The sequence below is a fragment of the Anarrhichthys ocellatus genome, unplaced genomic scaffold (assembly GCF_004355925.1).
Source record: "Anarrhichthys ocellatus isolate YVR2014 unplaced genomic scaffold, GSC_Weel_1.0 scaffold40, whole genome shotgun sequence".
NCBI lineage: Eukaryota > Metazoa > Chordata > Actinopteri > Perciformes > Anarhichadidae > Anarrhichthys > Anarrhichthys ocellatus.
Genome location: NW_022280070.1, coordinates 3193939 through 3206237, shown reverse-complemented (window position 1 = coordinate 3206237; position 12299 = coordinate 3193939). Strand labels below are relative to the sequence as shown.

The window sequence follows — 12299 nt, the reverse complement described above, 5'->3', positions numbered from 1 at the left end:
CTCTCGACTTCACATCATCTCCGGAGGGACAAAAGTGGTCCAACATAGCCCCCCTTTGAAGGCCAGCGCCGGACTCAAACGTAAGCAGTAATTCCTCACTTCATTACCAACAACACATACTGGCAGTTAAATGAGTGAACTCAATAATGTGTCTATTGTCAATCTTCATCATCAAATCCAGATGCAAGCCCATTAATCTTCTCCTTTATGTGCAGCTGTAGATAACGGCTGCGTGGCCTACGTACTGAGAACAGGATTCTACACCTCGCAGGTGAGGATGTCGCTTAGTGTGTCTTTATTACTGCTCCCCCTTTTTTTCTAATCATGCATTTTAATTCTAGTTTTGACAACATGTGGCGTGAAATGTGAAAGTGTACCGATTGTGTGTGCAAACTTGTCTCCAGGGTAAACTGTTGCGAACCATCCTCTTTGGTGTGAAGAGAGTGACGGCGAACAACATGGAGACTTTCATCTTCATCCTCTTCCTCCTGGTGTTTGCCATTGCTGCAGCTCTTTATGTGTGGGTAGAAGGTGAGGACACGGACGTTATCAGAGTCAGAGTGATAGCTAAGAGCTGGAGGTGAGGACAGAAGTATGGTACCTAAATACTATCTTTGTGCTTTGTATTGCTCCCTCAGGGACCAAGGATCCCAGCAGGAACCGCTACAAGCTGTTTCTGGAGTGCACGTTAATCCTCACTTCGGTCGTTCCACCAGAACTCCCCATAGAGCTTTCTCTGGCGGTTAACACGTCTCTTATCGCCCTGGCCAAACTTTGTATGTCTGTGTGTGTGTGTGCTCCCATTTGCATGCGTGTAGAATAGATATTACGATACCTGGGCAAAGCAGCATACAATACAAAGCTTGTAACAGCAGTGGTTCATTTGAATCTTCCTTTTTCTACCCCTGCGTAGATGTATTCTGCACAGAGCCCTTCAGGATACCATTTGCAGGGAAGGTGGAGGTTTGCTGTTTTGACAAAACAGGAACACTGACCAGCGACAGCCTGGTGGTGCGAGGAGTAGCAGGCCTCAGGTAAACCCCGCTCACCATTCTTAGGGTCCTAATTTATGAAGCACACGCACAAAGTATACTATGCTATGGTCAAGGTTACTATATGATTGCATACATTTGCACTGTTTGGAGTGGAGGTTACCGGCTGGTGTTTGCGTTTGTGACAGAGAGGGAAAGGAGGTGATGCCTGTGTCTGAGATCCCGGTTGAGACGCATCGGGTGGTGGCCACCTGTCACTCACTGGTCACTCTGGATGATGGACAGCTGGTCGGAGATCCACTGGAGAAGGCCATGCTGACTGCGGCTGACTGGACCCTCACTAAAGGTAACAGGAAATGACTTCCACTAAATGCACAGTGCAGGGTGTAATTTGACCGGTTCATCTACAAGTAAAGCTGTTCTTCAAATGCATTGCTTTTTCATGTAGATGGTAGCGTTTTGGTAGCTTTGCTCTCAATAGCACAATACTTTAGTGTGTGTGTGTGTGTGTGTCTCATTGACTTTTGTCACTTCGACCAGATGAGAAGGTGTTCTCACGAGGCATCAAAACCCAGGGACTTAAGATCCACCAGCGTTTCCACTTTGCCAGCGCTCTGAAGAGGATGTCGGTGTTGGCCTCCTACGAGAAACTTGGCTCCACTGAACTCTGCTACGTCTCAACTGTCAAGGGAGCTCCAGAGACACTCAGAGGAATGGTACATATCCTTAAGACATACACGCTCTCGTCTAGTCTAATTGATTTTTCCCTAATGTGTCTGTGATCATAGTTTTCAGAATGTACGGCGAATTATGACGAAGTCCACAAGGAAATGTCTCGGGAAGGCGCTAGAGTGCTGGCCTTGGGTTACAAAGAGATAGGACACCTCAGTCATCAGCAGGTTCTTATTTTCATTTTACTCAAAACTATCAAAGTAGTCTGGTCTGATGGGAATAGATTTAGTTACAAACTGAGATGGATCTGTTCTTTAGGTCCGGGAGATGAGTCGCGATGCGCTGGAGTGTGACCTGCATTTCGCTGGGTTCATGGTCGTGTCCTGCCCCCTCAAGGCTGACAGCAAGGCCGTCATCAGAGAGATCCAGGAGGCATCTCATCATGTAAATACGCTGACAAGACACAATTGTGCACACAGACTCAAACAGCATGGTTTAAAGAGAGATCAATCCTCTCCCTTTGCTTCCAGGTGGTGATGATCACAGGCGACAACCCTCTAACGGCCTGCCATGTAGCAAGAGAGCTCCACTTCATCCAGAAAGAACACACACTTGTATTGCAGCCGGGCCCGGGTCAGGGTAAAGACAAGTCATCACTTTACAGAATTGCATGCATTACTCGAGTGTGTCATCGGAGAACGATGTCTGTAAAAGAGGTTGTAGCTAAAGGGCACGAACATTCTCGTAGTAATCTATTCGCAGGTGGTGTTGTGACCAAGGACATAGCCAAAGTACAGAATCACTTACCTCTGATGTTGTTTTGTTTTCCAGGTGAGTGGCAGTGGGAGTCCATTGACGGCAGCGTGCATGTACCACTGCCCCCTCCCTCCGTTTCCACATTTATCAGTCAGTTTGACTTGTGTGTAACAGGGGAGGGGCTAGCCAGACTGACCTGTGACACCCAGCTTCTCCACGCCCTCTTGCCTCACATTCAAGTGTTTGCTCGTGTCAGTCCAAAACAGAAGGTAGGTCCCAAAAACCAACATACGTACAACAAGACATTGAGGTTTATAAATCACAGCCACAATGGAGTTGGATAGCAGAAAGTGTTGAGCTCTCTAAACATCAATAGTCGGTGTCAGATGGTGTGGTTTTAATCAAAGGCTTCTTTGTTCACCAATAGTGATATTCATCACAGACAAAGCAGAGGTTTAGCCGAATGGTAGTCTCAGTATTCTACTAAACAACAGCATTTTGAGTATGACAGATTGATGGTACTTTACAAAACAATATAAAAATGTCTACGGGTGAACTTTAAGTGTTGTTTTGTTTCAGGAATTTGTCATCACCAGTCTAAAGGGGCTGGGTTATGTGACACTGATGTGCGGTGATGGCACCAATGATGTTGGAGCTCTCAAACACGCCCACATAGGTACGATTCATCAACCACCAAGACTGAAAGCACGTGTCCCTCCCTATGTATGACCCCAACAGTGTGTAGTGATGATCATTTTTTTCCCCTCAGGTGTTGCTCTGTTAGCCAACGCCCCCGAGCGAATGCCTGAAAGAAAGAAACGGGGGAGAGAAAAGGAGGCGCCCGCAGCCGAGTCCAGACCTTTACCACCTGTCGGTTCAGGAGGCAAACTGAGCTCTCGGGCAGCCAGGCAGAGAGCGATGACCCAGAGAGAAGAGCAGCTTGCAGCGCAAAAGGTGTGTATCTTCAAGAAAGGGCCTCCTTCCTGGTTCTCATAGGAATAGTTTACCACTGACTTACTGTGACTGAAACATATGCAGCCTATTAACCTGCAGTCCCATGTCAGCCTCCTCCCCAGTTACCAACGTTAATGAAATCAGCTCAAAAACAAGAATAAATGTGCCATTCGTTGCATTAACAACGTTTTAGTGCACAGGTCTAAACATCCGGGTTTATTCTGTAACAGGAGAGAATCAATCAAGTCTTACGGGAACTTGAAGAGGATCAGATACAAGTAGTGAAACTGGGTGATGCCTCCATCGCTGCACCCTTCACCTCCAAGCTCTCCTCCATACAGTGCAGTGAGTAGCACATGTTTATGATTTCAGCTATTGACACAGTTGGCAAAGATCTGAACATGAAGCTGCTCCCCCACCTCTGAAACTCTTTACTATTACCCCCCCCCCCAGTCTGCCATGTAATAAAGCAAGGCCGATGCACTCTGGTGACAACGCTCCAGATGTTCAAGATCCTCGCTCTCAATGCCCTGGTGCTGGCCTACAGCCAGTCTGTACTCTACCTCGAGGGGGTCAAGTTCAGCGATTTCCAGGCGACCCTGCAGGGCCTGCTCCTGGCCGGATGCTTCCTCTTCATCTCTAGATCAAAGGTGACAATTTATATGACGTGCTTTTGATTGATCGTTCTCCAAGCAAGGCAGTCTTTACTGAATGTCTACTGTTTTTGATGAAAAACAAATTTATGATACATATTCTTTTTTCACCTCTGTTTGCACAGCCACTGAAAACGTTGTCTCGAGAGCGGCCCTTACCAAACATCTTCAATCTTTACACAGTGTTGACTGTGCTGCTGCAGTTTGCTGTTCACTTCTGTAGTCTGGTGTATCTTTACAAAGAGGCACAAACCAGAAGTCCGCCCAGGTAAATCACTGTCAGACCGAGAGAGAGAGAAAGTTCAATATTTACATTCATAACCTGACATCAATACATTATACTAACATATTTTGTGTTGTCTTTTGCAGAGCGGACCAGTTTGCAGATCTATATAAAGAGTTTGAACCCAGTCTCATTAACAGCACCGTGTATATAATGTCCATGGCCATGCAGATGGCCACCTTTGCCATTAACTACAAGGTACTTATTCTTTACACCGTGCGTGTTCGTTGTCTCTGCGTTCTTTATATATATATAAACTCACAGCATGTCTTGTTGCGTCCAAAAGGGTCACCCCTTCATGGAGTCTCTCACCGAGAATCGGCCGCTACTATGGAGTATCGCTCTGTCGGGTTTGGCGATTGTGGGACTTCTTTCTGGTTCCTCACCAGAATTCAACGAACAGTTTTCGCTTGTAGATATTCCAACTGAGGTGAGCTGACGTCATTTTTACCATGAATCATTTTTGTTGAAGTCGGCCTTGTGATAATTATCTACTTCATAAGGTGACCTGCTTACTTTTTTCTACTTCCTTGCAGTTCAAATTAATCATCGCCCAGGTTCTGGTTGTGGACTTTGTCGCCGCGCTGCTGGTGGATCGTGTCTTGCAGTTCCTGCTGGGCAAAGGAGCTCTCAGGCTGCCTTCTTGAACTCGGTGCCAACAGTGACCGCTGCCCTTACCAACCAAACTGTAAAGGGAGAGAAGACTTTTGAGGAGGAGGAGGAGAACTAAAGCTGTTGTGACTTACACAAGACAGCCGAGACAGTCATGGCGTGCAGTTCCGTGCAGTTCCGTGCAGTTCCGTGCATCCCTTCGCTCGCCCTGCTCTGCCCCTCCTTAACCATCTGTGCTTCTGCATTTTCACCAGCTCTTTTCTTCCATTCGCCAACTCTTTTTTTTTTTTTTTTTTCTACATTTCTCCCTCTTTCCTCATCTGTCCCTCCCCGCTGCGACACGAGGCCATGAAGACAGCAGTATTGAGTGGAGTGCGAGACTGTGTGCCAGCCAGAGTGAAACATTCTGGAACACAGGAAGGGCATTCTCCAAGAGACTTGCAAAAGTGTTTTTGATTTTTTTTGATTCCTCTCCTTGATTTTTGTAAAAAGTGAAAAACATCTCTAACAGACTTATAAAGACTTACAGATAACAAATGATGAAGTATGCCAAGTGTTTTGTCAAGTACAAGTACTGATGCATCTGCACATGGACAGGATGAGCATGTGCAGCTGGTCATGAACTATCCTGTTCACACGAGTAGGTAAGTAAAGAACAATCAAGGTATGAGAGTATAGTGTAACTGCACAAAGAAAGACCATCAACTACAGATAACTGTTTGCTGTTTATCTTTGATATGAACTTACTTAAACTGTTGTTTGATCAACAAACTAGAGCATCTTAAACAAATTACTTTCCCACCAAAAATAGAATATTTCTGAATAGAAATCCAATCCATTGCATTGTAAATCATAGATTGCATCAAGCATTCAAGAACTTTGGAGCTGTTAATACCACACATGTATCACTGCACTCCTCAGGGTTTGTTGAACATAATTTTGAAAAAGTAAAGCTAAAATATACATACAGTTTAAGGGCTGACACAAAAAATAGAAAATAGGGAGATTTATGCTTGGGTAGAAGTAACCTTTTTTCTTTAAATTTTAAAGTTATATTATTATAATTATGATTTACTTTTACTTGTAGATATTGCACACAGTTGCATTCCCCCCCCCCCCCCCTCCCCACATGGGTACACATAGTTATAGGAATGCTTAATAGTGACTAACACATTTCAGCAGGATACAATGAACTGGAGTATGTGCTCAAAGTGACTGTCAAAAGATACACTAAAAAAGCTTTGGTAAACACCAAAATGAATTGGTATATAAATACTTGTTTAACCATCTATGTAAACATCACATTCAGAGGTCAGGATATACCTATAATGATGCTTTTCAGGGGAATGCTGGAGCCACAATTTGGAGATCAGGGGATGTACAGAGTAAGCACAGCAACTGAAATGATAAAAACTCAAGAAAAGAGAAGATGCCATGTAATGTATAAACATACAGTAGGTGTGTGGTTCCCTGAAAAGCTTGGGTGAGCGTTGGTTAGTTACGACTGGATAAAGGGAAGCACACGTGAATGAGAAGTAGTGTGAGATGAGAGCCATGTTAGGTAGTATTCATGACTGAGCTGCACTCTGCAGATATATTGCAGAAAACTAAGGCAAATAGCCAGCGGTTGGAAAATGCCGTGAATGAGGCTAAAGCTGTTGAGCACAAGGTCTTAAACTCTGGAGGCCAAAGCACAACAACTCTGAAGAACCAGCTGATGAATGCTTCAGCTAGATATCCGAAATCCAACCAATGCCTACAAAGAGGATTGGAGCAGGATTGTCTCTTTCAACTAGTAGGTCAACACTTGCTCATAACCTGGTCTAGGGGGGTTTCCAGGACTTGATGGCTTCCTCCACCCCCCAAGGCCATGCAGAAACAACTGTAATTGCAGCCTGCATTTTGGTTTCCTCAATTCATTTTTGTATTTTATTAAATGATATATCTACTCACAGTATTTTCCACTTAACAATCTTTAATTGATAAAATCTTAAAATTAAACTTTTATGTTTCTATGCATATAATGATAAGCTGCTCATGCTGCCATACAAAAGCCCAGTAACTTTTGTAAAGTCAAATGACCTACACACCAAAATAATCTGTGGATAATCATGCAACTCCTCATGGGTGACAGTCTCATAAAGTTGTATAGATCATCTCATGGAGGGTTTCTTTCATTTGTTTCCCAGGAAGCATAAACACGATTGAAAGTTTTTTAAATCCATATTCTAAGCACAATTAATTATCTATTGCAAATAAAACTGGAAACATTTTTTTATTAAATTATAACATAGCGACTACAGATGATATTTGCCTCGACAGTTATACCTTGTTTGCCTTCGCTTGTCTTACAATCGCACTACATTTCCCATGGTGCTTAGCTCAGAGGGGGTTGGCTTGTTGGGCGCGCGCTGTGGAGAAAAACTATTTGAAAGAAAAAATGGCGGAAAAACATTCGGAAGAAGCACAAGAAAGGTTTGTATCCTTTATTCGTTCACCGTTGCGACAATCGATTTAACTTCAAATGTTTAATCTTATTTATGTAGCGTTACGTTAACGTTGGCTTTTAAATTCACAACAATGTTCTTGCAGTTGCGGAAGTGTCGCCGTTGCTGATAACCTCAACGTTACCCAGAATGAGGTAAGAGGTTTTAACTGACATTTTAAGCCAGCTAACTAATGCTAAACCCATGAACTACTCATGCTACATGTGAGTCTCTCTTCAACTTTATCAAGGTGGACTCAGTGAAACAGACAAAGAAGAGATGCTCCTCCACAAGCCCCAGCACGCCTCCCACAAACAAATCTCCCCGTACCGTGTTCCTACCGACCAGCACACCATATCCAGAGGAAGGACAGTCAGAAACAGACAAACTAGAGATGCAGACAGACAGCAAGGAGGGACCCTCAAGTCCCAAAGTCAGCCCCACTGCACGGAGGAAATCCTGGAGGAGAGCCACCATCACCCGACGCTCTCTCCCTGCCCTCCCCAACCCATACCAGGGTAAGATGTCTGGTGTTTTTGAACCTTTATAATCAGGAATGAAATGTCATTGGGTTTTGTCTTTTGTTGTTGCTTGTTCTGCAATATAAATCCCTATTTATGCGTCTGTTGTAGTTTTGTGCCGGAGCATAAGTGCATCGTTATCACAGCAAGAGAGGCTTGAGAAATTGATGGAGGCTTCAATGAAGGTGAGTGTGTGGCAGGGTTAAGGGGTCTCTGGTATTGACTGTTTGAGATGAATATCATCTTTTCACTAAACTGACCAGTGGTTGTTTAACAGATACACGATGCCCTCTGTTACTGAATCACTGAAACATAAAATAGACACACTTATTGGATTGCAAGTAAGGGAAAAAATACGAGATTCACAACTTAGAGATGTATCCGATGTTATGGTTTTATTCACAAGTACCTCCCTGCTGTACATAAGATGTCCTCATGAACCAAAACGAATGACTCTCTTGTCTAATCACCTCTGCTTTGTCTCTAGCTGGCAATAGAAAGAACTCGAAGTTCGCTGCAGTCCGTGCCGAACACCTCAATGGAGTCTTTTCAAAAACAAGGTACGTGCTTTGCACTACTGCATTAGGTACATATTTCACAGAGCTCTGTATTTTACCTGAAGTTATTTCTTCGTCTATGTTCTCTGTCTTCCTCGGAGCAGTTGAGCACATGCAGAAAGACTGGGGCTGTCTGGCCAAAAGCATACGCGATGAACCAGGGGCTCATCAACTCCCTGCTATAGCAGCCAGGTATTGTAGATGTTTTATATATTCAATGCTCTGCATGCATTATATAGATTTAGTTTTTACCTACAAATTTAATATTTTATACTGGGTGTGTGCCTCTATTGTTTGCTTTCAGTTCTAGTGATCCTGTAGTGCAAAAAGCCATGGAAAAGGTCCAGAAAGCCATCAATAGGCAAGTTGTTGTTAATATCACGATAACGCATCCAAAGTATTTATGCAAAACATACATTCAAACTTAAAAACACCTTCCACGTGAGGTTCTTTAGTTTACCGCCCTGTGTTGGGTTTTAGGCTCCAGGCTGAAAGTGACTCTTGGGAGGAGCTGTTGAACAAACACCGGAGTAAAGCGGAGGAATTGGAAAGGTGAACACGTGTGCCGTCATTGAGGAATACTGTATCAAGAGTCACTATGACCCTCTCGGTTGTGTATCAATCATGTGCTGTGTGTTCGTTTGCAGGAAAGTCGAGCAGGGCCAGAAAGGAGGCGTATCGTTGGACTCTACAGCTGTGGCCCGGTCCTCACAGCACCGCTTTATACAGAGTAAACCCGACTACCACGGCCTCCTCTGTAGACAACAGCCCATGCTTCACACTATGGCGATGATTGTATGTGGGAAATGTATTCATTTTTATCAGTACTTTAAAAAAAAAAAAAACACCTGTACTTTGGTTGCAGCAACATGTTCAATGCTGTAAAGGTGCTGAGTTCTTCAAGAACACAATATTTCCTTAATTTAAATTAACGTACCCGTCATTAGTAATAATTAGTTTTGAATATTTATTAAAATAGTATCTTTTTAAGGACTTTAACTACTGACTACACCTCAAATATGAAGACATCAGACCTGTTGGAAAAACAATTAACAGCTGTACTGTGTTTTTGTTTGATGTACTTTAACATGTGTAATCAGTTCTGCCTTTTTGTGTGCAGATGGACACTCAGAGTAAAATGGTTAGAGAGCTTCTGTCCATCAAGGAGCAGTCGCAGCTATTGGTGAAAGAGACTAGTGGCCGTTTAGGTAATGACTTTATTTAAATAGAGTTAAATAGAATAAACAACCGTGTGGCAATTTAACATTTAATCTGGTTACGTTTGTTTCGAACAGCGGCAGAGGCAGGATTCCAGGATCTTTCACCTGACGTCATCAGGAACCTCATTGCAGCACCGCTCTCCTCTGCAACTACATAGTCCCTCTGGCAGGAGGCAAGCACCTGCAATCCATCATCTAATGGACCATGACTCTTTATGACTGGTTTATGATACTCGAATGCATACTTTTTTTGGTAATTTTACTGTTATGTGATTTAGGAACATATCATTTCTTGCGCAGTCTTATTTTGTCACCTGTTATTGGATAACGTACGCTCTAATTGCATATTTTCTGTGTCAAATAAAACAACATCTAAAGCCGGACTGGTAACAGAGTTAGTTCAGGTAATACACGTGTCTGGCCAGCAGGTGGCAGTGGCTGGATACACAATATTATGAGAAGCTTGGCGAATGGCCAGGGTGGATTTCTCTGTTGGGCCTTAATTAAGTGTATTCCTACCTGTAAAACTGTTAAGACCTGACTGCCAGCTGTTGGGGAGAAAGGAACAAACAAATGTTGCAGAAACCTGCAAAACAAGGTTATCGGTCATTGTTCATAAGATAGACGGAACAAGTCAATATATATGATGACCGTTCTGGAAACCAAACCGAATTTGTCTTTAAATGTAGTGACATTTAGTGTTATTGTCAAACAAGTATCATTATACCTGTGATGAAATCTGCCATTTTTCTATTAAAATGGACAACAGGAAAGCATTAACTTTTAAAGATCGTTGAATATAGAAGGAATATTATACAGTTTGCCTATAGTCTGGTTTATGTATACTGTCTTTTTTTTACATGCTCATCTTCAGCACATATACTCTCTTCTGGTGCTGCATCTATTTCACTTCAGTGGTGTCCCCTGACCATTCAGGAGGAGGCCCCTCCCCCATAGTGACTCACCCCCATCTCTTGCATTTGGCTGGGTCACTGATGCAGAACGAAGCTTTGACATTGTACCAGTCAGTCAAAGCTTTGTTCGCCATCACTCCTATCTCTTGGACCCATTCACTCATTAATGTTCATACTTATTGTTACTCTGCTGATTGCACCAAGAAGAATACCCCTTCCTGCCCAATTGACAACAATAAATATGACTTTCTGTGCTTTGCAGTTGTGGTCTCGCCAACATGGAGTATTTTCCTTGTGATTGTATTCAAGGGAGTGACTGGAGAGCACAGGGACATGCACAGAGAAGACAAGTGGGGTTGTGACCGTGAGAGTTGTGAGTAAGGGAGGACGGTGCACAGCGGGAAAGATCGATTCTTATTTAGATGAAAATGAGGCTTGATGCTTGTGGGGGTGAGAGGAGGGCAGCTTTAGCATCTAAATGAAGAGAAGTTTCACTGAAATGATCCTTAAATGAATCACCAACAATAAAAGGTTTAAAGAAGTTTACAAAGCCACTGGCTTTGGGGTTAGGTGATAACCCCTGCAGCTCCTCACTTATACAAATAGAGCTTAATGTTGCTTTAAACAACCTCAATGACTCAAGTGAATGGCATGTTACAAGTTATTCCTGTTTGATTTGGATGCAGTCCACATTTGGATAAAGGTGCCTTGGGTGTGACTATTATTATAAAAGGAGGGTTCTTTTTGCTATTATATATGAACAGTTTGTTTTTCTACTTAACCGCCCAATGTTTATATGATTGGTTTGTTGTAGGTTTAACATTTTAAGGCGTTAAAATCCACTGCTGACATAAACACCGTGAAAACGTGGATTGTGACTTGTAGCCGATATGCACATGCAAACAACGACGACTGTTTAGGTTTGCTGTATTCTCTCTTCTCGTTGTCTCTAACTTTTGATTGATTAGCTACAGATTGTGGTAGATGGATGTGTGGAGAGTCAGCATAAACCACTGCCAGTTTGGTCGTACTCCCTCATGCACACCCATCATCTCTTCTCAGTGCAGCAAGGCAGGCTGCAGCTCTCCTCCACATCCATTCAGCCAGCCATTCGTCTTGGAAAGCTGCCTCTCCGATCTGAGTGATAAACTACAGCAGAATTGCCCAGTTTGCAAAAAAACAAGGACACTTGTTTTCAATCTGTGCTGTCAACATTTTCATACTGAAAACTGATGGGATGTTTCATTCATCGGGGGTTTAGGACAGAATGATATTCTTTGCTTGGACTGTTTTGCTTTGAGATTGAATATTGCTCTTTTAATTACCAAAATCTGCAAACACAAATATATGTCGGTGCATTGACTTTTAGGCACAATTGATGAGATGAAACAAATAAGTTTCAATACTCCTTTTTTTCTATTCACCACACTTGTGAGCATGGCTATGCTGTTGCGGCTTGTTGAATTCATACACCTCTGCACTTTCTCAATCAACAATATTTTAAACATATGTGCAATGGCAGAGGCTTTAAACACCTTGGTGATTATACACGTTTTCTAACGTTTACAGCTGTGTGCACAGCTTGCGATGAGCTCAAATAGCACATTATCCCATTTTAAATGCAGCATTCATTCCAAAGTTTTGTTTGGAGAAGCATATTGTTGAGTAGTGGTATCACC

The 12299-nt window shown here is 43.0% G+C and overlaps 2 protein-coding genes across 3 annotated transcripts in view; both read left to right on the top strand.

The window, feature by feature from the left end:
* Positions 1–5459, top strand: part of atp13a1 (ATPase 13A1) — an 8748-nt gene extending 3289 nt beyond the window's left edge. The window contains exons 7-25 of the mRNA XM_031868015.1: positions 1–80; positions 216–271; positions 405–531; positions 639–776; positions 914–1034; positions 1181–1338; positions 1533–1708; positions 1781–1891; positions 1983–2108; positions 2195–2303; positions 2496–2689; positions 3000–3096; positions 3190–3374; positions 3605–3719; positions 3828–4024; positions 4153–4295; positions 4397–4508; positions 4597–4740; positions 4847–5459. The exon at positions 1–80 is cut by the window's left edge and continues 50 nt beyond it. Of these exons, the coding sequence (XP_031723875.1) occupies positions 1–80; positions 216–271; positions 405–531; positions 639–776; positions 914–1034; positions 1181–1338; positions 1533–1708; positions 1781–1891; positions 1983–2108; positions 2195–2303; positions 2496–2689; positions 3000–3096; positions 3190–3374; positions 3605–3719; positions 3828–4024; positions 4153–4295; positions 4397–4508; positions 4597–4740; positions 4847–4957 (2500 nt within the window). The 3' untranslated portion in view covers positions 4958–5459. The remainder of the gene's footprint in view (positions 81–215; positions 272–404; positions 532–638; positions 777–913; positions 1035–1180; positions 1339–1532; positions 1709–1780; positions 1892–1982; positions 2109–2194; positions 2304–2495; positions 2690–2999; positions 3097–3189; positions 3375–3604; positions 3720–3827; positions 4025–4152; positions 4296–4396; positions 4509–4596; positions 4741–4846) is intronic.
* On the top strand, positions 5453–10984 carry dsn1 (DSN1 component of MIS12 kinetochore complex). 2 transcript variants are annotated; one of them, XM_031868016.1, is made up of 11 exons: positions 5453–5566; positions 7515–7563; positions 7659–7926; positions 8041–8114; positions 8417–8489; positions 8591–8678; positions 8791–8847; positions 8967–9038; positions 9134–9281; positions 9607–9694; positions 9782–10984. In XM_031868016.1, exons 1-11 carry the CDS (start codon positions 5469–5471, stop codon positions 9862–9864), a joined length of 1098 nt encoding a protein of 365 aa, XP_031723876.1. In that variant the 5' UTR covers positions 5453–5468; the 3' UTR covers positions 9865–10984. The 2 variants fall into 2 exon arrangements, with proteins under 2 accessions (XP_031723876.1, XP_031723877.1); XM_031868017.1 differs by lacking the exon at positions 5453–5566 and adding an exon at positions 6067–7397.
* The last annotated feature ends 1315 nt before the right edge of the window (positions 10985–12299 follow it).

Excerpts from the sequence above, each read along its gene's own strand:
- dsn1 (XM_031868016.1), top strand. The coding sequence starts at position 5,469 with ATGCCAAGTGTTTTGTCAAGTACAAGTACTGATGCATCTGCACATGGA. Across the intron at positions 8,848-8,966 it reads GTCCAGAAAGCCATCAATAG|GCTCCAGGCTGAAAGTGACT; the intron begins GCAAGTTGTTGT and ends GTTGGGTTTTAG. Across the intron at positions 9,282-9,606 it reads TTCACACTATGGCGATGATT|ATGGACACTCAGAGTAAAAT; the intron begins GTATGTGGGAAA and ends TTTTGTGTGCAG.